Source organism: Heterodontus francisci, chromosome 18 (assembly GCF_036365525.1).
Source record: "Heterodontus francisci isolate sHetFra1 chromosome 18, sHetFra1.hap1, whole genome shotgun sequence".
Classification (NCBI taxonomy): Eukaryota; Metazoa; Chordata; class Chondrichthyes; order Heterodontiformes; family Heterodontidae; genus Heterodontus; species Heterodontus francisci.
Window position 1 is genome coordinate 35,280,370 of NC_090388.1, and position 26,397 is coordinate 35,306,766.

The following is a 26,397-nucleotide window of genomic DNA, read 5'->3' on the forward strand; positions in this document are numbered from 1 at the left end:
GATTACTCAGCTCCTGTGGAATGTGGTCAAGTTCACTGAGCCCCATGGTACTTTGCAACCTCCTCACTGTTCACTAATATTATGTTACTGGTTACTCAAATAATATTTAAACAGTATGATATTTACTGCAGGTGCCTCTGCGCTTGGGAATACCCTACAACAAAAGTATGTTTAACTAGTCACTTATTTTACTGCTGTTTGTGGGATCTTGCTATGCATAAGTTGACAGCCGTGTTTTCATGCAATACATTAATTTATTGTTTGTGAATTGTTTTGAGATGGCTTAATTGAGCCAGAATGTGAAGGCTGTTTTTTGGGAGTACAGTTGTGTTCAGACTCTTCGACCACTTTTTCCTTCATATCCTGCCCCTACTGGTCTACTCCTGCAACATTAAAATATTATGTCTACATTTTCAAAGCACAGTGGTTACTTTTGTTCCATGATGGTGTTTAAATTCTGGTCAAAACATGACTTACTATTTGATGTTGATTTTTGTAATAACCGTGAAGTGTATGTCAATTGAGTGGATCTGCTAATAATCGACTCAGTTGTTTTTAATTCACAATTATAAATTTCAAATATCACATTAAACTCATATCAGAAACTGTGACTTTGCATTGACAGTTTTTAGATACACTTACCTGTCAAGTCAGTGTTTTTCCAAATACCACTATATGAAACTACCTACGAAACTATATGAAAACTGCCAGTACATTGAAAACTGCTTCTGCTGTGTTAGATTATCAGTTTCATGCAATTCTGTGTGTGAGTTGTTTACATCGGCACTATTTTCAGCTACTTCAGTGACTTTCCCTTCATCTTGAGATCAGAAGGATGATTGCGGTATCCAACTTGATTTGCAATTCCTTTGAGAATGAAGCAGTCTTTGAAGCCTGGGAAACATCCAGGTTTGGGCTCATAAGTGGCAAGTTACATTTATGCCATACAACTGCCAGGCAGTGACAATCTTCCCTTAACATTCAGTGGAATTACCATTGCCAAACCCTCACCATCATCATCCAAGGTGTGGGTTAGGGGTAGGGCGGTGGTAGAGGTCACCATTGGCCAGAAAATTGGGTAAAGAGGCAGGGTATTCTGCAACAAGTAACTCACCTCCTGTCTTCCCCAAGCCCCTCCACCATCTATCAGGCACAAGCCAGGAGTGTCATTGAATACTTTCCACTTGCCTGGATGGCTGCAACTGCAACAACACTAGGCACCATTCAGGACAAAGTAGTCTGCTTGATTGGCAGCTCATTCACCATCTTAAAGATCCAGTAGCTCCACCACTAATGTACCATTCCTGCAGTGTGAGCTACCGACAGGATGCACTGCATCAATTCACTAAGGCTTCTTCAGCAGCACCTCTCAAACCTATGATGTCAATCACCTAGAAATAAGGGCGCAGGTTCTTGGGGGCACTATCACCTCCCAAGTTCCCCACACAAGTCACACACCATTCTAACTTGGATATATATTGTGACTCCATCAGGGTGGCTGGTTCAAAATTCTGAAACCTGCCTAATCAACAGCACTGTGGGATACCTTCACCATATGGACTGAGGAAGTTCGATAAGATGGCTCACCACCACCTTCTAAAGGGCAACTAGGGTGGATAATAAATGAAAGTTTTCTTCGTGGGTCTGAGATATGACAATTCATCTTAAGAGTTTTCAAGTGTCCTCGTTCCCCAATCTACTGGAGCAGGATTCATTTTCTTAAGTGTCACATCTTTAAGGCAAGAAATGAAATGATTTTGCTCCTTTTATTTCAAACGATGCAGAGGCCTGAAATTTCCTGAAAGCATGTACTGAAGCACAATAAGTTAATTTTGGCACAAACAGTCCAGGATTTTCTACATAAGTAAATTAAGCATCCATAGTTCCTTGATCTTTTGTGCTGATGCTGCAAAGCCCTCTGCTGTTCATTAACATAGCTCTGAGCTGCATGCAAAAGAATTGAGGGAGCAGAATTCTTGTGCTGCATTCAGGAGAACTTTTTTGCCCAGTATGTAGCAAGTCCAACAAGAGAGGGTGCAGTTTTAGACATAGTTTTAGGAAATGAAGATGGACAGATGGAAGGAGTGGCAGTGGGACAGCATTTTGATGGTAGTGACCAAAATTCAGTCAGTTTTAACATAATTATGGAAAAGGACAGAGATAGAACAGGAGTCCGAGTTCTCAATTGGGGCAAGGCCAATTTTACTAAACTGAGGAGTGATTTAGCGAAAGTGAACTGGAAATAGCTACTTGAAGGTAAATCAGTGTCAGAACAGTGGGAGGCATTCAAAGGGGAGATTCACGGGATTCAGGGTAAACATGTTCCCACAAAGAAAAAGGGTGAGGCAGCCAAATCTAGAGCCCCGTGGATGTCAAGGAGCCTACAGGATATGATGAGGCAGAAAAGGAAAGCTTATCCAACACCTAGAACTCGACTACAGAAAGTCGAGAGGAGTATAGAAAGTGGAGGGGTGAAATCAAAAAGGAAATTAGGAAAGCAAAGAGAGGACATGAAAGAATATTGGCAAGCAAAATCAAGGTGAACCCAAAATGTTTTATCAATACATTAAGAGTAAGAGGATAAGACCAAAAAGGTAACCTATGTATAGGAGCGGAAGATATTGGTATGGTTCTTAATGAATACTTTACGTCTGTCTTCACAAAAGAGGGGGACGATGCAGATATTGTTGTTAAGGAGGAAGAGTGTGAAGTAAATAAGAGGGTCTGGCCATCATTTTCCAGTCCTCACTGGATACAGGTGTGGTGCTGGAGGATTGGAGAATTGCGAACATTGTACTTCTGTTTAAAAAGGGAGCTAAGGATAGACTGAATAATTACAGGCCAGTCAGTCAAACCTCAGTAGTGGGTAAATTATTGGAATCTATTCTGAGAGACAGGATAAACTATCACTTAGAAAGGCACAGGTTAATCAAGGGTAGTCGGCATGGATTTGTTAAGGGAAGATCTTGTGTGACCAACTTGTGTGTGACCATTAGATGGATGAGGGTAGTGCAGTTGTTATGGTCTACCTGGATTTTCGCAAGACTTTTGACAAGGTCCCATATGGCAGACTAGTTAAAAAAATAAAATCCCATGGGATCCAGGGAAATGCAGCAAGGTAGGCTCAGTGGCAGGAAACAAAGGGTAATTATTGACAGTTATTTTAGCGACTGGAGGGCTGTTTGCAGTGGCTTTTCACAGGGCTGAGTAGTGCTTTTTGTGGTGTATATTAATGATTTGGACGCAAATGTGGGAGGCATGATCAAGAAGTTTGATGACGCCACAAAGATTGGCTGTGTGGTAGATAGCGAGGAGGACAGCTGTAGGCTGCGGGAAGATATTGATGGTCTGGTTAGATGGGCAGAAAAGTGGCAAATGGAATTCAACTTGGATAAGTGTGAGGTGATGCATTTGGGAAGGTCAAACAAGGCAAAGGAGTACACGATTAATGGGAAATACTGAAGTGTAGAGGAAGTGAGGGACCTTGGAGTGAATGTCCACAGATCCCCGAAGGTAGCAGGACAGGTTGATAAGGTGGTTAAGAGGGCATATGGAATTCTTTCCTTTATTAGCTGAGGTTTAGAAAGCAAGAGCAGGGAGGTTATGCTGGAATTGTATAATCACTGGTTAGGCCACAACTTGAGTACTGTGTGCAGTTCTGGTCACCCCATTACAGAAAGGATGTAATTACACTAGTGAGGGTACAGAGGAGTTTTACGAGGATGTTGCCAGGACTGGAAAAATGCAGCATTGAGGAAAGATTGGAAAGGCTGGGGTTGTTCTCCTTGGAACAGAGAAGGCTGAGGGGAGATCTGATTGAAATGTACAAAATTTTGAGGGGCCTGGATAGAGTGAAGGGTCTATTCACCTTAGCAGAGAGGTCAGTGACGAAGGAGCATAGATTTAAAGTGATTGGTATAAAAATAGAGCAGAAATGAGGATAAACCTTTTCACCCAGAGGGCGATGATGGTCTGGAACTCACTGCCTGAAAGGGTAGTTGAGGCAGAGACTCTCAATTCATTCAAAAGGAGTCTGGATATGCACTTCAAGTGCTGTAAGCTGCAGGGCTACAGACCAAATGCTAGAAGGTGGGATTAGAATTTTGGCCAGCACAGACCCGATGGACCAAGTGGCCTCTTTCTGTGCCTTAAACTTTCTATGATTCTATGAACAGATTCTGTGAACTTCCTGAATTTACACCAGTTCTGAACGGTCTAAGTGTATGCCTAAAATTTTAGGCGCAATGAGACTTGGTCAGATTTCTGGTGTTTTATGGCTTTTTCTCAGTGATTTATTTTTCTCTCTTCACTTAGACTTAGCATGTATTTGCTGTATCATTCAATGCATCGTTCTGGTATCCGAATGATTTGCAGTAAAAATTCCACCATTACATTTTCTTAAACACGCTGTGACTAATTTGGAGAAATAATATTTCATGACTTCAAACTTCAAAATCATACATTTAGAGAGATATTTAGAAGAAATATGTGGTCACTTTGGTTCTTTCCCTGAGACTCAAGAGTAATTTGTTAGCACTGATTTTCATATGTTTTACATCAGTTTTTGTGTTCCGGCATAGAAGATTCTCAGAATAATTCGGCATAGTTCAACAATAGGATGAGCGCTGTAACTTGCCTCGTTTCAGGAAAACCTGGGCCAGTACGTTTTGGAGCCTATATGAATCAAAGATGTTTGGAAATCTTCCATAAAGTAAGAAGTTCAGAATAGTAGTACTGCTTCATAATTTGAGCAGTCAAGAAATTGGTGGTTACACAAATTAAGTGCACGCATATTATAAGAACATAAGAAATAGGAGCAGACCCCTCAAGCCTGCTCCACCATTTAGTACGATCATGGCTGATCATCTGCCTCAACTCCACTGTTCCTCCTGCTCCCCATATTTCCCTTGATTCCCTGAGAGACCAACAATCTGTCTATCTCAGCCGTGAACATACGATGGAGCATCCACAATCCTCTGGGGTAGGGAGCCAAAGATTCACAACCCTCTGAGTCCTGCCTTAAATTCAGATTCGGCAAGCAAATTAATGCGTGAATAACTTTTTTTCATTCTTTCACGTGGGCATCGCTGGGTAGGCCAGCATTTATTGTCCATCCCTATTTGACCTTGAGAAAGTGGTGGTGTGCTGCCTTCTTGAACTGTTGCAGTCCACGTGGGGTAGGTACACCCACAGTGCTATTAGAAAAGGAGTTCCAGGATTTTGACCCAGTGACAGTGAAGGAATGACGATATAGTTCCAAGTCAGGATGATTAGTTACTTGGAGGGGAACTTGTAGGTGCTAATGTATCCATGCATCTGCTGCCCTTGTCCTAGGTGGTAGAGGTGGCGGGTTTGGAAGGTGCTGTCGAAGGAGCTTTGGTGAGTTGCTGCAGTGCATCTTGTGGATGGTATACACTGCTGCTACTGTGCGCCAGTGGTGGATGGGGTGCGAATCAAGTGGGCTGCTTTGTCCTAGATTGTATCGAGCTTCTTGACTGTTGGAGTTGCACACATCCAGGCAATTCGAGAGTATTCCATCACTCTCCTGACTTGTGCCTTGTAGATCATGGACAGGAGGTGGGTTACTCGCTGAAAAATTCCCAGCCTCTGACTTGCTGTTGTTGTCACGGTATTTTTATGGCTGCTCCAGTTCAGCTTCTGGTCAATGGTGACCCCCAGGATGTTGGTAGTGGGGGATTCAGCAATGGTAATGCTATTGAATGTCATGGGGAGACGGTTGGATTCTCTCTAGTTGGAGATGGTCATTGCCTGGCACTTGTGTGGCACGAATGTAACTTGCCACTTATCAGCCCAAACCTGAATGTTGTCCAGGTCTTGTTTTATATGGACACGGACTACTTCAGTATCTGAGGAGTTGCGAATGGTGCTGAACTTTGTGCAATCATCAGCAAACATCCCCACTTCTGACCTTATGGAGGGAAGGTAATTGATGAAGCAGTTGAAGATGGTTACATACATACGAACTTACAAATTAGGAGCAGGAGTAGGCCATTTGGCCCTTCGAGCCTGCTCCACGATTCAATAAGTTCGTGGCTGAACTGATTATTCCACATTTCCACCTTACCCCCGATAACCTTCCACCCCCTTATCAAGAATTTAACTTCCTCTGCCTTAAAAATATTCAAAGACTCTGCTTTCACGACCCTCAGAGAAAATATGTTCTCATCTCTGTCATAAATGGGTGACTCCTTATTTTTAAACAGTGACCACATTTCTAGATTCTCCCACAAGGGAAAACATTCTTTCCACATCCACCCTGTCAAGACCACTCAGGATCTTATACATTTCCTTCAAGTCGCCTCTTATTCTTCTAAATTCCAGTGGATACAAGCCTAGTCTGTCCAATTTTTCCTCGTAAGACATGCCGCCCATTCCAGGTACTAGTCTAGTAAACCTTCTCTGTACTGCCTCCAACGCATTTACAACCTTCCTTAAATAAGGAGACCCATACGGTACACAGTACTCCAGATGTGGTCTCACCAAAGCCCTGTATAGCTGAAGCATAACCTCCATGCTTTTTGTATTCAATTCCCCTTGAGATAAGCGATAACATTCTATTAGCTTTCCTAATTGCGTGCTGTACCTGCATACTAACCTTTTGCGATTCATACAGTAGGAGACCCAGATTCCTCTGCATCTCAGAGCTCTGCAATCTCTCACCATTTAGATAATATGCTTTTTTTTTTCTTCCTGCCAAAGTGGACAATTTCCCACTTTCCCACATTATACTCCATTTTCCAGGTCTTTGCCCACTCACTTAACCTATCTGTACCCTTTGTAGCCTCCTAATGTCCTCTTCACAACTTACTTTCCTACCTATCTTTGTGTCATCAGCAAATTTAGCAACCATACCTTCAGTCCCTTCATCTAAGTCATTTATATAAACTGTAAAAAGTTGAGGCCCCAGTGCAGATCCCTGTGGCACACCACTCGTTACATCTTGCCAACCAGAAAATGACCCATTTATGCCTACTCTCTGTTTCCTGTTTGCTAACCAATCTTCTATCCATGCCAATATGTTACCCCCTACACCATGAGCTTTTATTTTCTGCAATAACCTTTGATGTGGCACCTTATCAAATGCCTTCTGGAAATCTAAGTACAATACATCCACTGGTCCTCCTTTATCCACAGCACATGTAACTCCCTCAAAGAACTCCAATAAATTGGTTAAACATGATTTCCCTTTCACAAAATCATGTTGACTCTGCCTGATTACCTTGAATTTTTCTAAATGTCCTGCTATATAATGTCTTTAATAGCTTCTAGCATTTTCCCTAAGATAGATGTTAAGCTAACTGGCCTGTAGTTTCCTGCTTTCTGACTCCCTCCCTTTTTGAATGACGGAGTTACATTCGCTATTTTCCAATCTAACAGAACCTTCCCTGACTCTAGGGAATTTTGGAAAATTAAAACTAACGCATCAACTATCTCACTAGCCACTTCTTTTAACAGCCTAGGCTGAAGTCCATTAGGACCCGGGGACTTGTCAGCCTGCAGCTCCAACAATTTGTTCAGTACCACTTCCCCGGTGATTGCAATTTTCTTGTTCCTCCCTCCCTTCCATTTCCTGACTTACAGCTAATACTGGGATGTTACTTGTATCCTCAATAGTGAAGACCGATGCAAAATATCTGTTCAATTCATCTGCCATCACCTTATTATCCATTATTAATCCCCCAGATTCACTTTCTGTAGGACCAACGTTCACTTTAACTCTTTTTAAATATCTATAGAAACTTTTACTATCTGTCTTTATATTTCTCGCTAGTTTTCTCTCGTACTCTTAATTTTACCTTCTTTATCAATCTTTTAGTCATTCTTTGCTGTTTTTTATAATCTGTCCAATCTTTTGACCTACCTCCCATCTTTGCGCAATTATAGGCTTTTTCTTTAAGTTTGATACTATCTTTAACTGTGGCGAATCCCACCCTTGGAATTTTTCTTTCTCGTTGAAATTCCTTGTATTCGGAAATATCCCCTTAAATGTCTGCCACTGCATCGCTATTGACCTATCCCTTAACCAAATTTGCCAGTTCACTTTAGCTAGCTCTGCTTTCATGCCCTGATAATTGCCCTTATTTAAGTTTAAAATACTAGTCTTGGACCCACTTCTCTCTCCCTCCAACTGAATGTAAAATTCAATCATATTATGATCACTGCTACCTAGGGGCGCCTTAACTATGAGGTCATTAATTAATCCTATCTTGTTGCACAATACCAGGTCTAGTACAGCCTACTCTCTGGTTGGCTGCAGAACGTATTGCTCCAAGAAATTATCCCGAAAACATTCTATGTACTCCTTACCTAGGCTACCTCTGCCCATCTGATTTTTCCTGTCTGTATGTAGGTTAAAACCCCCCATAATTATCGCTGTACTTTTCTGACAAGCTGCCATTATTTTTCCTTTATACCCTGTCCTACAGTGTTGGGCCCAGGTCAACCATGGAGCATTCTGTGTATGTTGCAAAGCTCCATCAAACTGAAGTCTCTCGAGAAATTGGAGGAAAATAAATAAATATATGTTTCAATTTGTGTTTTTTTTTAAGTCCTATCTTGAGTGAGTTCCCTGGTTTATGGAAAGAAAACCATTATAATGAGGGCAGCTAACATCTACAGTTAGTTGTATTACTTTATTCATTGGGATATTTTTTAACTTTCTTAAAATGTAGACCTGCTGTTAGAATTGGGCTTGGAGGAGGTGGAAGCTGAAGAGGATGTAGAATCTCCTTGGGATTCTGAGGTATGCTTTAATATACTTTTTCTTGCATTCAAGTCATCTCATTTAACTCACACAGGTTATTTGTGGTAATGCTTTGTGAAATATTGTAGTATTATTGCCATTTCAAATATCTTGGAATTCCCAGAATTTGCACAAATAGCCCAAATAAGCTTAGGTGATGAAATTTTGTCTTTCAATGAAAAATTGAAAAAAGCTGAAGCAACAATAGCAACTTACATTTATGGTGCACTTTTTATCATAAAAAATACCCAAATGTGCTTCACGGAAGCTTGAAAGAAAAAGGGTTACTGGCCAAAAATGGAGAGATTTGGTTTGACCAAAAGCTCTGTTAAGAAATGAGCTCTAACGAGGGTCTTAAAGGAGGATACAGAGATGGAGAAGCAGACATTTTAGGGAGGGAAGTCCAGAGACTGGGACCTATGTGGTTGTCGCTTGTGGGATGAAGGGAGGAGGGGAAACACAAGAGGCTACAGCCAGAAAAACCATCTGTTTGGAGTCGTCTAGAGTTCTAGCAAGTTATGGAGGTAGGTAAGAGAAAGACAATAGAGGGTTTTGAAAACCAGGACAATAATTTAAAATTTCAGTTGTTGGACTGGAAGCCAATTTAGATAGATGAGGATAAAGATGATGAATAAGCTGAATTTTGTATGGGGATAGGATAGGATATGAGCAGCAGACTTTTGGATAATCTGTAGTTTGAAAGGTGGAGATCAGGGAGTATTGGAGGTGTTGGGTGTAGAGGTGATGAAGGCGTAGTATGAGGGTTTCAGCAGCGAATGGGTTAAGGTAAGGACAGAAACGGGTGATGTTATATGGAATCTTTGTGATGGAGACAATATATGGTCAGAATGTCAGCTTGGGGCTGAACAAAATGCTGAAATTGTTAACCTGAGTCAGTTGTTGGAGTCAATAGCAATGGAGTAGGGTTTGTGATGGGGTTGGTGGGGGTGAAGCTAAATACAATGGCTTTGGTATTCTCAGTGTTTATTTGAAAGAAATTAAGACTTATCAAAGACTGAATGCTGGGCAAACAGTCTGACAGCACAGAAGTTGTAGAGGAATCAGAAGAGGTCATGAAGAGGTAGAGCTTAGTATGCATGCCTGCAAATTGTGTCAACAAAGAGCAACATGTAGATGAGGAAGAGGAGGGGTCCTAGGATAAATTCTTAGGAGACTCAGCAAATAATATTATTGTGTAAGAAGACAGGGAAATGCTCTGGCTTTGATTAAAATAGTAATGGGGGAACCATGTAAGACCACAGTCATTGACATTGGGCGGCACAGTGGTGCAGTGGTTAGCACCGCAGCCTCACAGCTCCAACAACCCGGGTTCAGTTCTGGGTACTGCCTGTGCAGAGTTTGCAAGTTCTCCCTGTGACCGTGTGGGTTTCCTCCGGGTGCTCCGGTTTCCTGCCACATGCCAAAGACTTGTGGGTTGATAGGTAAATTGGCCATTGTAAAAAATTGCCCCTAGTGTAGGTAGGTGGTAGGAGAATTGAGGAAAAGTGGGGATGTGAGAGGGAAAAATGGGATTAATGTAGGATTAGTATAAATGGGTGGTTGATGGTCGGCGCGGACTCGGTGGCCCAAAGGGCCTGTTTCAGTACTGTATCTCTCTATGACTCTATGAATATCACTGATTAGGGCATTTCAGTGTTATGGAAGGGCTGAAGCCTGATTGGAAGGATTCAAACAGGGAGTTACGGGAGAGATGAGAATGATTCTGGGAAAAGATAACACATTAAAAAGCTTTGGGAGGAAAGGGGTGTAGTAGCTGGTGAATACTTTCAGTCCTTGTGTTATGGTACGACTGCTCAGGACAAAGCCCACAATCAAAATATATGATTCTGATTGCAGTGGGAGCAATGCACTGTCAATTCAGTCCCGCTGCTCCACAGGTCGCATCATACATATCTTTTAAGCTTTCCAAATCAAAGAAAGCAGTAGCCGAATTGAAACAATCTAGTAACCCCCGAATGAGGCGAACCAAACCAGGTATCTCTAGATATCAACAAATTAACTGTTTATTAAAAAAAAAAAAACTATAATCTTAAACACTACTAAGATAAACAAATATTTGAAGACCTTATAACTTATTTAAAGAATCTTAACTCCCGCATTCGCATACATATACCCAAACTAACAGTAGTTTGGTGTTTAATTAGCTGCCCAAAAAAATAGAAATAACAATAAAGTCTTTGCAGATTACGCTTCATGACGAGTAGTCCTCTGATTCAAAGTTCACTTGCAGTCTTCCAAGGCCTGATGAGGAAAGGATCCTTTCGGAGATAAGAATTCAGCAGTTAAGTTCAGCATTTGAAGCATCAAACTCTTCTTTCCAGGGATGAACACAGTAGATCAAGAATTTGTTATTTCTTTAAGAAGCTAATTTGGCTTGAAGCTTCTTTAGAATTTCGAGAGAGTATAATAAACAGTGTTTAAATAGACAGTGAGAGCTCTCCTATTTCCTTCATGTGCCAGAACAGTCTATTAACTGAGTATCTCTGCGAGCCAATTTTCAAAATCAAAAATGGATACATTGTATGTCCTGTTCTCCCTCTCTGAAAGGTTGTAGCTAAGCAACCAGAATGCATTTTCACTCCGTCCCTGGAGCTGGCTGCCTTAAAGATTACTGATCTTTTACAGCCTTAAAGGCACACCGTAATATTTCCTGAGGAGAAAAAAAAAACAGGATTGTGACACTCGGCATTTTTTGAAAAGGAGAATAATATTTTTGAAAGGGAGAGAGTCAGCATCTGGGGAGAGGAAACTATTTACAATAACAGCTAGCATAGTGGCTAGAAAAGAAAGTAGGGTGGTCAGGAGTTTAGTGGGAATGGGGTCCAGCAAGTAGGAGGTAGGTGTCACGTAGCCTGAAGAGGGCATGGAGGGAGATTAGAGAGAGCTGGGATGCAGGTGGGAAAGAGGTTGAGTCAATTGTCAAGGGGAAGGGGTAAGCAGCAAAGACAATTGATCAAATTGTATCAATCATGGTGACCAAGAACAAAGAACAGTACAGCACAGGAACAGGCCATTCGGCCCGCCAAGCCTGCGCCGATCTTGATGCCTGCCTAAACTAAAAAGAACAAAGAACAGTACAGCACAGGAACAAGACATTCATAAGCTCTTTGTACTGGTTAGAGGTGAGGGTGGAGAGAACACAGGTGAGAGGTTTACAGAGGTGATCGATAGTAGAGAAATGGAACCGGAAATTATCTTTGACGTCCAGGACAATCCAGAGGCTTGTGAGCCCTGGTAATGCTCGATGTGGTTAACCCAAATCCAATGACTGACGGTTATGCCTCAGGTTTGCACGATACTCCCTCAAAATTAGGCATGACTGGGATAGGAGTCTGTCAAGATTTTTCTGGGGATAAGGGCATCAAAGGTATAGATGAGGGAGTGAAGTGGCAAATAGAGAGCTAGCAGTTATGTAGTAGCAGTCTCAAAGTGAAATTTGTAAGCAACTGGGGTAGAATTTTATTTTCTCCAAGGATGAATTCTGAAATCAGTGGGGTGCATAGAAGTTGGGTATATAGATAGGGAAATTGTTGGAGATAGCCAAAGGAGATGAGTTGCCTGAGGAGTAAGAGAAAAGGATTGGTAATGAGTGCCTTGCTCTCATTGTGCTCTTTTGAATAAGGCTGGTGATGGAAGATATGGCCACTTGCGAGACTTTGGTAGGGGGAAGATGTCACCACTTGCAAGACTTGTTTTGATTGATGCCATGATATTATTATGGATGGAAAGTGCCTAGTTCATGACTGAAGAAACATCCTGGAGGAAAATATGGGAGGAGCAGTGAATTGATCTGCTGGCAGTAATAGGGAAAAGCTGTGTTGCAGGAGCACATGACTGGGACAAGAGGGAGAGTGAGGAGGTTAGTTTCTGACAAACACGTTGGGTAGAAATGTCGGTAAGTATAGAAGATTTGTATTGCTGCTCTTAAGCAAGCAACAGTTGGGCTATTGGAGAATGCTGCAAGAGCATGTGTCATTATAAGCATTTTCAAGGGGATTGAAGCCTTGGATGATGAGAAAAGGTAGGGGGAAGAGCACTGATTGATTGGACTCAGTATTGTGGGCATGGGGGGCTGGTGGTGGGGGAAGCGTGCAAATACTTGAGGGGGGGAAAGAGATGAAAAGTAGCCTAGTGAGTGAGGGAACGAGGAGGAGGAAAACCTTGCCCATGAAGGGCTGAAATCTCAAGATTAAAAGTTACTCCAGTCTGTAGCATAATTTAAAGTTACTAGTTTGTCTCCTTATTTAAGGATTGGCTAACAAATTGCAGGAACACATACTCGATTGCTCAAGTGCAATTTTGTTAGGTCATTGATTATGGAGAAAAGCAAAATGTTTCTCATTTCGTTGAGGAATTTTATCCGTTAAGAACAATCTTAAGATTTTTCACCAATGAAAATATTGTGAAATTCACTTTATGTGCAGAAGATAATGCAAAATTAACTGTTACTGCCATGAGAGAATAGCGATGTTTTGTGATTTGTTATTGATCACATTTTTAATAAAACACACCAGTTTGAAAATATTGGGAAATGCACTTTTCAGTACATTCACTACATTTTATTAGTTTACCTTTTGTCAAATCCAGAACTTCAGGCAAATGTGCTATAGTTAAACTGGAGAATGGGCTAAGGATCTGTTCCTAACCCTCTGCCAGTGTTGCCTCTGTGAGGAGCTTTAAAAGTATGGTCCTGGCTGACTGGTCCTTCACTTTTCCCTTTCTCTTTGTGGGAAGGCAGCTCCTTGACAACAGAGCTTTACTGTTTATGGAGCACTGTGGAGATGAATTTGTTACTCACCATGGCACAGCACATTGGGGCTGTGTCACCATGGTGCCTGGAGGTTGATCCAATGAAATGGAATGCTTTTAAATTTTATACATTGCAAAATGATATCAAGATAAATGCTGTTATTTTAGTCTGCTACAGAAAGCCTGCAGAAGAAATCCATTGCTTCATTAGTTTCATCTTCTGTCAAGGACCAAGCAAAAATGCAACGCATTATGGAGAATCAGAATGATGGTAATCAACCACATTTGTTATTTTGTATAGTATGAGGTTAACAAAGTCTGCTTTTTTTCAAAAATTGATAACATCTTAAAATGTTTTTATGCTACGATTCATAATCTAGAGGATGCATTATGGGGAGCATCCAGTTTATGCTATAGATGAAGATACCATAAAATCAGACATGCATCATCATTATATGTTCCAAAAATGAGTTCACGATATGGCTGATTATGCTTAAGAGCTAATGAAAATGTCATTAACAACTTGCAGGATATTTATCATTCTTAAATGTTCACAGGAATGTGACTTTTAGCTGTCACTTATTGATGTTATACTTGCCGGTAAGAAAAAATTTAATTGATACAGCACCTTCACATATCTTCATAAGTCCCAAAGCACATCACAAAGTATTTTTAAAGTCAAATCATCGTTAAATAGGTAAATATAGCAGCCAGTTGCAAATTGCAAGTTTCTGCAAAAAGTGGCAAATAAAATGAGTGAACAGTTAGTTTGTTTCCGATAGTAATAGTTGAAGAAGGGTTATTGGCCAGGATATGAAGAGAACACCCAGTTCTTCATAAGCAGGACCTTGATTTAAATTTTCAAACAAAAGGTGGCACCTTCAACATTGTAAAAAAAAAACCTCAGTATTGCAGTATGGTGTCAGTGCAGATTAGGTGTGTAAGTTCTTAAGTGGAATCGTAGATGACATATTTATCTGACGATCCAACCATCCACCCAGCTATCCATATCTGTATAATTTATTAAAAATCTTATGATTGTGCACGGTTTCTGTCTGTGATATTTGACTTCCTGTTGTCACATTTTTAACACATTTTTGTGTTAAAAAAAATTCCCATGTCCACATTTAACATATTTTACTTATGTAAACTTGCTGCACTGATGGCACAATTGTTAGTGACTATGGGACAGCTTCTTGGCTGCTGACCTAATTTTTAAAGTGAACAATCAAAATATAAGTATGAAAGTTTTTTTAATAGCCTTAAAATGCTTAGTTGTTTTGTAACTTCAGTCATATATTCCTAAAAGATCATACCCAATATCTTTATAGACTGCTTAGAACTTTTGGTAATAACTGACCATTGGGTTGTCTTGCTCCGAGTGTATCTGTTGTCTTCCCTTTCTCCTACTTAGATCAACATTGAATCAGTTATCAATAAAAAATGGGCAAGTGTAATAACCTTTCTTTTTTCAGAACATTTTTGCAAGATATTACCGACCTGATCATGTTCTTGTAGACTCCATGTACATCAGCCTCATATGTCCACATCCCAATAACATCTGAAAGCTAGCTACATGTTCCACAATTATTGAATGATGTAAAAATGGTTAAGAACAGAGCACTTGCAACATTTCTGACTCTTTAGCCCCTCCCCTCCAGCCACTGCCATGAAAATGACTCCTGATAATAGATTCCACCAACCTCCTCATGGAAAATGAGTTGTGGAGTTGTACCCCACCCCTTCCTTCAACTGAGGGGGGAAATGGTAGGGACAGGGGTAGAGAGAAGAGGAATATCAAAATGACCCTGTCCGATATCTCTCTCCATTTGAACAACCTCTCAACCCCTGTATTCTCTTCTACACCCTCTCCATCCTATCTCCCTTCCCTCCTTGCAACCATGACAAGTTTATGTAATTACAGTATGACAAGTTGACAGAGGCAGCTTCTATTATAAATGTAGGCATAAGAATTTATAATTAAATACATGAAAGTGAGGTCAGACTATATTGCTTTAAAATGGGAACTGAATTATGTCTTCATGTCCTGGCCCAAATATCTCAAGACTGTAGCCATACTTCATCTTTTAACAATACATGTGCATTGCCACAGGAGATTAACTAGTAATGTACCTAAAAATCTTGCATATAGAGATTATGTAAGAATTATAATTATGTTTTCCTTGTAAAACTTCAGCGCATCTTTAGTGGCATGGGAAATCTGTTAATCTATTATATGTTAAGAATAATGAGTGGTACTGCCCCCTGATGTTCATTAACAGGCTGTTCAACTCTCCCTCTACTCTTCAAACATTCAGTAGTAAGGTTAATCATTAATTTTAAGACTCCTCCTCCAAGTTATCACTGAAATCTTCCAGTTATCCTAAGCTATATCTAGTTGCCCGATAATTTAGATTCTTGATGGCCATAAGAAAACCTTTTGGCCAGAGCAGCAAAGAAAAGAAGCAACTGAGGACTCTTCCTTGGTCCAATGCTTCTCCACTTCCAACATTGAACTGAAAACCAATTCTATTAGGAAGAAAACTAACACACCCATTCCTCTGGAGAGAGAAATGGACTCTTATTCATTGGGTTCAGCAGCAGGCGAGAAAAACGACAGCTGGTCCATGTGGGTCGCACATCATGGAGCAGTCAAAAGCTTCCATGCAACGGCTCATTTAAATAGCCGGGGCCCTGCCAGCATCGGTGTGCATGGCAGCCCTCTCCTGGAGCCATCTTCAGGCTACCCCACCACGGAGCCTGACGTCTGAGGGAGAACAAAATCCAGCCCATTGCATCTCCTACCGCACTGAAAAGAAAATAAGCCTAGTCAAGTGCTGTCCACTCCTTCCCCATTCTCCTGTTCCCCTCAAACCTTTCTTCCTTCTCTGTGCTCGTCTTCTCACCTCCTCTTGTCTCATCCTCACTGTGAGCTGTACCATAGGAGAAATATATAGCATGTTACACACCATATGTTCCATTACTAAGTAATTAATGATGTTGTATACCTTCAGGTCTGACATTACTCATACTTTTAATACGTTTTCAGTTATGTTGTTTGGAACAACTTTTATTTTCTTTCAGTAGATTGGCAATACTACAAGGATTACATCTTTGGCTTCTGAAGATATGAACATTTCTTGTTTTAATATTGTTTGTGGTATCAGAAGTCTGATTCACTAACTATTGGTATCTTACTGTTGACATTTTGTTAACCTGTGTGCACAGCAATGTTTTAAACAAAGCCAGTCTTATAAAGCTCCCTCAGTTTTGGCTAAGGTAACTGATCTCAGTCGCATTAAAGATAGGAGTGGTGAAATTGCCTTGCGTCCTTTGGAAGGTGAAAATCAGTCAGGTTTCCCCGGCGTGATTGTTATCCATTGATTCCTATGGAAGTGCGCAAAAGTGTACTTTACTGTTGGCAAGTTCAGGAAGTCCTCTATAGTTGTATGTTATGATGACTTTTGTCATGAAGACCCCACTTGCCATGAATGAGGCATATTAATGTTGTCATATGGAGCATTAATTTTAAACTGTTGTTGGACTGAAAAGATGACTTGTTTAAAGAGATAACAGCAGTGGCTGGGAACATTTGCACACTAAGAGACCATTGCCTGGAGAGACAATGGAACTGTTCCCTGATGCAATTAACCCAAATGGATTTTGATCACCAGACATTGAATGTGTAACAAGCAAGCATTCCATTCACCTGCCCCCCACCCACCCCCCCCCCCGACCCCACTGAGGGTGTCTGCTCAGATGGAGAATCCACAAAAAATGGAGGAGAGTTTGTTGAAAAAAACCCTAGTTACATGACCAACCTGCTGGCCCAGGGTTTTTGAATTGTATTTAAGTTTGAAGAGAGACTGCTTTGAAGACAAAAGAGAAGGAAGGTCTCTCTCCATAGCTCTCTCTCTCTCGAAGTTCCAGATCCACTGAAGCCACTTAAACCTCGAGAAAACACCTAGATCGAAACAAGTTTGAAAGCATGCACTAGGCCCCAATGAAACAGCAAGGTCTAACTGCAATCAAAGACTCTACATCGAACTCAAAAGATACTAAATGAACTCCAGCTATTACTTCAAACATTTCTGCTATATTCTTTCTCCTTTTCAGTCTCTATCTGTGTGTGTGTTTATGCATGCTAGCGTGTGTTCGCGGTGCGTATTCATAGTAGTTTTAACCGAATTAGAGTTTTAAGGTTAATAAACTTACACCTTTCTTGTTTAAATCGAAGAAAACCTGTCTGGTTGATTTCTTTGCCATTACAATTGGAGACCAGTGAGCAAGGATTTACTGAGGGGGAGCTAAAAACATGGTGTTTTAAAAAATTAAACCCTGTTACAGCCAAACCAGGCAACGGCTGAGAGAGAACCCCTGGACCACTTTCTCACCTGGTCGTAACAGAAATTTGGGGGCTAGTGTCCGAGATTTGACCCACAGACAAACGAGAAATTAGCAGTGGGAAGCCAAATTGATCCCAATCAAAAAGAGAAAGAATTTCAAAACAGGTTTTCTTGTGGTAGTGTGTGCTTAAATACTAACATGTCTGCGACTGAAGCCAGTAACTTCCCTAGCCAGGGTGAAGTAACTTGGGATAAGTTAAAAGCAGTGTCTATGGAGGAGTTGAGAAAAATGGCTGAGCAGTTTGGGATCACTGTCCATGCCAAGGCTAGAAAGTCTGAACTCTTAAGACTAGCGGCCAACCATTTTTCCCTTTAATCTGAAGAAGCAGAAACAAGGTTGGAAATAGACTCCAACAGGGTATTGCTAGCAAAGATACAAATGGAACAGAGGAAACTTAAATTAGAAGATGGGAAGAGAAAGGGAGAGACACGAGAGAGAGAAAGAGCCTTCCAGAAGGAATGTGAAGAAAGCAAGAGAGGAGAGAGAGAAAGCAAGAGAGGAGAGAGAGAAAGCAAGAGAGGAGAGAGAGAAAGAGAGAGCTTTCCAGAAGGAATATGAAGAGAGAAAACTGAGGCGGCTTGAGTTAATTGGCGGGGGGGGGGGGGACGGGCAACAGAGTAACCCAAGTGAAAGCATGGCCAATATGGAGGATCATAATTCAGGGCTGGGTACAGAATTGTTAAAAATTTTCCCAATTGATTCCAAAATTCAATGAGGGAGACATGGAAGCATATTTTGTATCTTTTGAAAAACTTACAAGGCAGTTAAAGTAGCCAGCTGAAACTTAGCTTGCTTTGTAACACAGAGTCCAACAGGAAAAGCAGATGAGGTTTATTCCCTGTTGCCAGATGAGAGTTCATCAGATTATGAACCGACAAAAAATGATATCCTTGGGGCATATGAGTTAGTACCGGAAGCCTATTGCCAAAAGTTTTGAACCTTCAAGAAGCAAGCTGATCAAACTTACCTGGAGTTTGAGAGAAGTAAGCTTTTGATCAGTGGCTGAGGGCTCTGAAAGTGCAGCCCAGCTGTGAAAATCTCAGAGAGGTAATTTTGCTGGAGGAATTTAAAAACACTCTCCCACTCTCCATAAAGACACATGTATAGGAACAAAACGTTCATAGAGCCGGCAAGCCACAGTTCTGGCTGATGAGTTTGCTCTCGGTTCCCTAGGAGAAAACCTTTCCTAGTCACCCCCACAAATCCAAAAAGGACACAAAGGGTGGGAAGGTGATAGAAGCCCAAGCAGTCCTGGGAGAGAAAGAAAAGCAGGAGACACAGGGGGCCCTCCTCCAGCCAAAAAGGAAGGTGCTGTAGATAGGGGCAAGACCCAGAGACCTGTGTGCTTCCATTCTAATAAAGCAGGTCATCTAAGAGCTGACTGCTGGAAACTAAGGGGAAAACCTTTAGGTTAATCAGGGCATGCCTGCTCAGTAAAGGAGAAAGGACCCTGATGGAAAGCACAGCTGAACAAGCTGTGGCTTTGACTCCAGCAGTCGTAAGGCCCAGGAAATGTACTGCTGTAGATGCAGGAAAATTTAATAGGGTTCCTGAAGACTATTAGGATTTTGTGTCTGAAGGGAGAGTAACCCTATACCCCTCGAGTGGGGCACACAAGCCCATAGTAATCCTCAGGGACCACCTGATCCCTTTTACTGGGAAAGCCCTGACCTTTTCCCCAGAGAATGCAGTAAACACCAGAATGGTGGCGAATGGTATTGGAGGGCAGTGCATGCCTGCACCTTTGTGTCGAGTCCACTTGGAGTACGACCTAGTTTTGGGGCAAGTGATGGTAGGGATTGTCCCTAGTTTTCCTGTGGATGGGGTTGACCTGCTCCTAGGTAATGATCTGGCAGGGGCGAAGGTGGTAGCTTCCCCAGTAGTGAAAGAGAGACCACAGGAGGTCAGAGAGACAGGGCAGTGGTAGAAGATGGTCCCTTGCAGTTTCTCTGCACGTGTAGTGAATGATCAAACCAACTCCCCCAGAGGAGACTGAATTGGCACTGCAGGCAGATGATCATGAGGTCTGTCTGTCTGTCAGACTTTCTTTGGAAAGTTAGAAGACCCAGGGAATGAGTTAAATGAATCTTCCCTAGCTGAGGCTCAGCGAGCTGACCCAGTACTGAGAGAGTTAGCACAGGCTGCCCAGTCTGAAATTGAAGCAGAGTCCCTTATTGCTACTATTTAAAGAATGAGGTACTGATGAGGAAGTGGCGTTCTCCTCACAGGCCTGAGAGAAAGTAGTGGACAGGGATTCACCAGTTAATGGTACCGCAGAGGTGCTGTAGAGAAATATTAAGAATGGCCAATGAGATTACAGTGGCTGTACATGTCGCTATACGAAAAACCAAAGCCCGCATAAGACAGTACTTTGACTAGCCAAAACTCCACAAAGATGTGGTGGAGTATTGTAGGAGTTGCCACTTGTGCCAGGTTGAGGGGAAACCCCAACCTACAGTGAAATCTGCACCCCTAAGTCCTGTACTGGTGTTTGTAGGACCCTCCAGCAGAGGGCTGGTGAACTGTAAGGAAAGCCTGGCTACCCGACCCAAACCCGACTACATGTGTTGGGTTCGGGTCGGGTCTGTATTCTGCGTCCAGCATTCGGGGTCGGGCTGGACTGTACTGTTTTGTTTCGTTTTGTTTTTGTTTTAATCTACATTTAATCTAATATGTTTTTTTATTTTCGGGTCGGGTATTTAAAAAAAAAATTAAAGGACTCAGGCCCTGGTCGGGTTCGGGTGGGCTGTTGTCGGGTCGGGTCCGGCTCGGATTTTAATTTTATACCCAAGCCAGGCTTTAAGGGGCCCCTGCCGAGACCAAAAGGGGATAGGCAGGCACCGGGCTGGCAAAAGGTTGGAGAGCAAAGGGGACAAAGAGGGCAGGTTAAAGGAAGTTCAAGTGGAATCCCAAATGGAAACCTCTACTGTCCGGTCAGCCAAACCCGAAATCTTTGATAAGTTAGACCCCACATCTTCCTGTGTAAATGCATACACTAGAAGCACCCCACCAGAGTGGCTAACAGCATTTACAGAAACCTGCAGAGACAAAGAAAGTCCTCAAGAGGGCAGAGAAACCGTGAGGGTGATGCCTCACAGAGTCGAAGTGCCACAGGGGAGTCCAGTAGAATCTGGACAAAGTAGGAGTATCCCAGAGGACAAAGGGAAGATTAGCAAAGAATCCACCCCCACAGTCGGGGAAAAGGGAACCAACCATCCCCTAAGGAGAAAAGCCCTTGCATGGCTCATCAAAGCACTGAAAGAGAGTTCAGAATGGATCCACCCACGACTGACTCTCGTGATCAGAATTCTAACTTTGGGCTAATTAAATCTAACCCACCCCCTGCAGACCTCAACAGGAACAAAGACTCCCTAGGCAGTCATGGAAATGTGCAAACTGAGAAACTTCCCCAAAAATCACATGTTTATTGGGATGCCAAAAAGGGCAGTTTAAAGCAGCACTGCTACCAAGAAAAGACAGGCAGTAACAATTGTTAGCATTGCTGAATGAATGAGAGAGGTGCATGTGTGTTTTCCTGTACTTACTCTTCTCTCTAGTCCCTTTCAATGAAATGCTCTTCGAAAAGCATTTCATTCCGTTGGGTGTGGAGGTGTCATGAAGACCCCACCTGCCACAAATGAGGTTTTATATTTCATATGCAGCATTATTTTTAAACTGTTGCTGGACTGAAAAGATGATTTGTTTCAAGAGTTAACAGCAGTGGCTGGGAACATTTGCATACTAAGAGACCATTGCCTGCAGAGACAGGCGTGACAGGGGAGGGGATAAAAGAGGAGGTGGCATTGCACTGTTGATCAAGGAATCAATTACTGCAGTAAGGAGGGATGATATTTGAGAAGTTTCTTCTAATGAGGCCATATGGGTAGAACTTAAAAACAAAAAGGGGGCAATCACTTGGCTGGGAGTGTACTACAGGCCTCCAAACAGTCAGGGAGAGATAGAGGAGCAGATATGTAGGCAAATCTCAGAGAGGTGTAAAAATAATAGGGTAATAATAGGGGATTTCAACTTACCGAATATCAACTGGAATAGTCTGAGTGTAAAAGGCCTAAAGGGGGCAGAATTCTTAAAATGCATACAGGATAGCCTTTTGAGCAGGTATGTAGAAAGTCCCATAAGAGAAGGGGCAGTACTGGACCTAATCCTAGGGAATGAAGCTGGACAAGTGGTAGAAGTGTCAGTGGGGGAGCATTGTGGGGATAGTAACCATAACTCTAAGATTTAATGTAGTTATGGAAAAGGACAAAGATGGGCCAGAGATAAAGGTACTGAATTGGGGGAAGGCCAATTTCAATATGATAAAAAAACACGATCTGGCCAGAGTGGACTGGGAGAAGTTACTTGTAGGAAAGTCTACGTCAGACCAGTGGGTGTCATTCAAAGAGGAAATGGTGAGAGTTCAGGGCCAACATGTACCCGTTAAGGTGAAGGGTAGGACCAACAAGTCTGGGGAACCCTGGATGTCGAGGGATATAGAGGATTGGATCAGGGAAAAAAGGGAGGCTTATGGCAGATTTGGAGTGCTGAAAACAGCGGAGGCACTAGAGGAGTATAGAAAGTGTAGGGAGGTACTTAAAAAAAAGTAATTAGGAGAGCGAAGAGAGGACATGAAAAAACACTGGCGGGCAAGATAAAGAAAAATCCTAAGGTGTTTTATAAGTATATTAAGGGCAAGAGGATAACCAGGGAAAGAGTGGGGCCCATTAGGGGCCAAAGTGGCAATCTATGTGTGGAGCTGGAGGACATAGGTGAGGTTTTAAATGATTACTTTGCATCTGTCTTCACTATGGAGAAGGACGATGTAGGTGTAGAGATCAGGGAGGAGGATTGTAATATACTTGAACATATTAGCGTTGAAAGGGAGGAAGTATTAGCTGTTTAGCGGGCTTAAAAGTGGATAAATCCCAGACTCAGATGAGATGTATCCCAGGCTGTTCTTTGAGGCAAGGGTGGAGATAGCAGGGGCTCTGACACAAATTTTCAAATCCTCTCTGGCCACAGGAGAGGTACCAGAGGACTGGAGGACAGCAAATGTGGTGCCATAATTTAAGAAGGGTAGCAGGGATAAACCAGGTAATTACAGGCCGGTGAGTCTAACATCAGTGGTTGGGAAAATATTGGAAAAATTCTGAGGGACATGATTAATCTCCACTTGGAGAGGCAGGGATTAATTAGGGATAGTCAGCATGGCTTTGTCAGGGGAAGATCGTGTCTGACTAACTCGATTGAATTTTTCCAGGCGGTGACTAGATGTGTCAATGAGGGTAAAGCAGTTGATGTAGTCTACATGGACTTCACTAAAACTTTTGATAAGCTCCCACATGGGAGATTGGTTAAGAAGGTAAGAGCCCAGGGGATCCAGGGCAATTTGGCAAAGTAGATCCAAAATTGGCTTAGTGGCAGGAGGCAGAGGGTGATGGTCGAGTGTTGTTTTTGTGAGTGGATGCCTGTGACCAGTGGTGTACCGCAGGGATCGGTGGTGGGACCCTTGCCGTTTGTAGTGTACATTAATGATTTAGACACGAATATAGCAGGTATGATCAGTAAGTTCGCAAATGACACGAAAATTAGTGGTGTCGTAAATAGCGAGGAGGAAAGCCTTCGATTACAAGACAATATAGATGGGCTGGTAAAATGGGCAGAGCAGCGGCAAATGGAATTTAATCCTGAGAAGTGTGAGGTGATGCATTTTGGGAGGACTAACAAGGCAAGAGAATATACAATGGAGGGTAGGACCCTATGAAATACAGGTGGTCAGAGGGATCTTGGTGTACTTGTCCATAGATCACTGAAGGCAGCAGCACAGGTTGATAAGGTAGTTAGGAAGGCATATGAGATACTTACCATTATCAGCTGAGGCATAAAATATAAGAGCACGGAGGTTATGATGGAGCTGTATAAAACGCTAGTTAGACCACAGCTGGAGTACTGTGTACAGTTCTGGGCACCACACTATAGGAAGGATGTGATTGCACAGGAGAGGGTGCAGAGGAGATTCACCAGGATGTTGCCTGGGCTGGAGCATTTCAGCTATGAAGAGAGACTGAAAAGGCTAGGGTTGTTTTCCTTAGAGCAGAGAAGGCTGAGGGGGACATGATTGAGATATACAAAATTATGAGGGGCATTGATAGGTTAGATAGGAAGAAACTTTTTCCCTTAGCGGAGGTGTCAATAACCAGGGGGTGTAGATTTAAGGTAAGGGGCAGGAGGTTTAGAGGGGATTTGAGGAAACATTTTTTCACCCAGAGTGTGGTTGGAATCTGGAATGCACTGCCTGAAGAGGTGGTAGAGGCAGGAACCCTCACAACATTTAAGAAGTATTTAGATGAGCACTTGAAACGCCATAAGCATACAAGGCTATGGGCCAAGTGCTGGAAAATGGGACTAGAATAGTTAGGTGCTTGATGGCCGGCACAGATACAATGGGCTGAAGGGCCTGTTTTTGTGCTGAATAGCTTTATGATTCTAATGGAACTGCTCCCTGTTCCAATTAACCCAATTGGATTTTGATCACCAGACGTTGAATGTGTAACAAGCCAGCATTCCATTCTTCTGAAACTTTTGTTGTGGAGTTAGATGATTGATGGAAAAGCCATTTGCTTTAATAGAATATATTCGACAAGCAGACTTGATCAGTAAAACAGCTTTTTTTTTTCAAAACTATTGTGCCATAGAAATGGGGGGAAATGTAATCTACTGTGGATGGAGCGATATGCAGTATTTTTATACCTTTGTCTTTAAAAATTATCTTTTTGTTTCATAACTTTTTTTGTTGATTTTTGATAATTACAGCAGTTTATTTCGAATTCTTTTGGAGTGACAGTGAGCTTGTTACATTTTTCACTGTCCCAATGTGAATGTTGAGCTACAGGACAGAACTTTAAGAGTACAGTCACATCAAAACCAGTAGCCCCTGTTTAATTAGCATGGATGCTACTGTGTTTTGCAGGGGCAGGGGAACACCTGGGTAGGAGTATCCCTCCGGGGGCAGGCAACAAAGGTCTGGAGTGTTTCCGGGTGCCAAACCCACTCCCAAGGGAAATAATCACTCATTGTGATTTTTATGCGGAAGTTCCCTTAATTGACATAGAGACGGGCTGACTGTCCAATTAAGGATAGTACACAGGCTCTCGAAGGAGGGCCAGTTAGAGGCTTTTCAGCTTGAAAGGAGCAGTAGGCTGCGATGGAAGCTTAGTAAAGAGAGAGGGTGCTTCAAGATGAGCTATTTTTTCAGCTCCCGCCTGCCTCTGTTCCCAGCCCCAGCAGGGGCTCAAAATTTAGTCCATGATGTCAAATATCTAAAGTAGGCTAAAAGCAAAATACTGCGGATGCTGGAAATCTGAAACAAAAACAAGAAGTGCTGGAATCACTCAGCAGGTCTGGCAGCATCTGTGGAAAGAGAAGCAGAGTTAACGTTTCGGGTCAGTGACCCTTCTTCGGAACTGACAAATATTAGAAAAGTCACAGATTATAAGCAAGTGAGGTGGGGGTGGGGCAAGAGATAACAAAGGAGAAGGTGCAGATTGGACCAGGCCACATAGCTGACCAAAAGGTCACGGAGCAAAGGCAAACAATATGTTAATGGTGTGTTGAAAGGCAAAGCATTAGTACAGATTAGGTGTAAATACACTGAATATTGAACAGCAGCAAGTGCAAACCTGAAAAAAACAGTGGGTAAGCAAACTGAACAAACTAAGATGAAATGAAATAAATGCAAAAAAAGATTGTAAAAAATGTAAAAAAGAATGTAAAAAAAAGGAAGAAAAAATAACTAAAAATGAAAGTAAAATGGGGGGCTGTCATGCTCTGAAATTATTGAACTCAATGTTCAGTCCGGCAGGCTGTAGTGTGCCTAATCGGTAGATGAGATGCTGTTCCTCGAGCTTGTGTTGATGTTCACTGGAACACTGCAGCAATCCCAGGACAGAGATGTGAGCATGAGAGCAGGGGGGAGTGTTGAAATGGCAAGCAACCGGAAGCTCAGGGTCCTGCTTGCGGACTGAGCGGAGATGTTCCGCAAAGCGGTCACCCAGTCTGCGCTTGGTCTCCCCAGTGTAGAGGAGACCACACTGTGAGCAGCGAATACAGTATACTACATTGAAAGAAGTACAAGTAAATCGCTGCTTCACCTGAAAGGAGTGTTTGGGGCCTGGGATAGTGAGGAGAGAGGAGGTAAATGGGCAGGTATTACACCTCCTGCGATTGCAGGGGAAGGTGCCCTGGGACGGGGACGAGGTGGTGGGGGTAATGGAGGAGTGGACCAGGGTGTCGCGGAGGGAACGATCCCTTCGGAATGCTGACAGGGGAAGGGAGGGGAAGATGCGACTGGTAGTGGCATCACGCTGGAGGTGGCGAAAATAGCGGAGGATGATCCTTTGGATATGGAGGCTGGTCCTTTGGATATGGAGGCTGGTGGGATGAAAAGTGAGGACAAG

The 26,397-nt window shown here is 42.4% G+C and overlaps 1 protein-coding gene across 8 annotated transcripts in view; it reads left to right on the plus strand.

Annotated features, from left to right (window-relative positions):
• The window catches only part of si:ch211-272n13.3 (ankyrin repeat domain-containing protein 26), a 260,148-nt gene that overhangs the window by 81,288 nt on the left and 152,463 nt on the right, over positions 1–26,397 (plus strand). For all 8 annotated transcript variants that reach the window (XR_010976854.1, XR_010976855.1, XM_068050522.1 and 5 more), the window contains 2 exons: positions 8,694–8,764; positions 13,703–13,805. Coding sequence is in view for 6 of the 8 variants with exons in the window: in XM_068050522.1 (XP_067906623.1) it covers positions 8,694–8,764; positions 13,703–13,805 (174 nt within the window). In the remaining 2 variants the exon portion in view is untranslated. The remainder of the gene's footprint in view (positions 1–8,693; positions 8,765–13,702; positions 13,806–26,397) is intronic.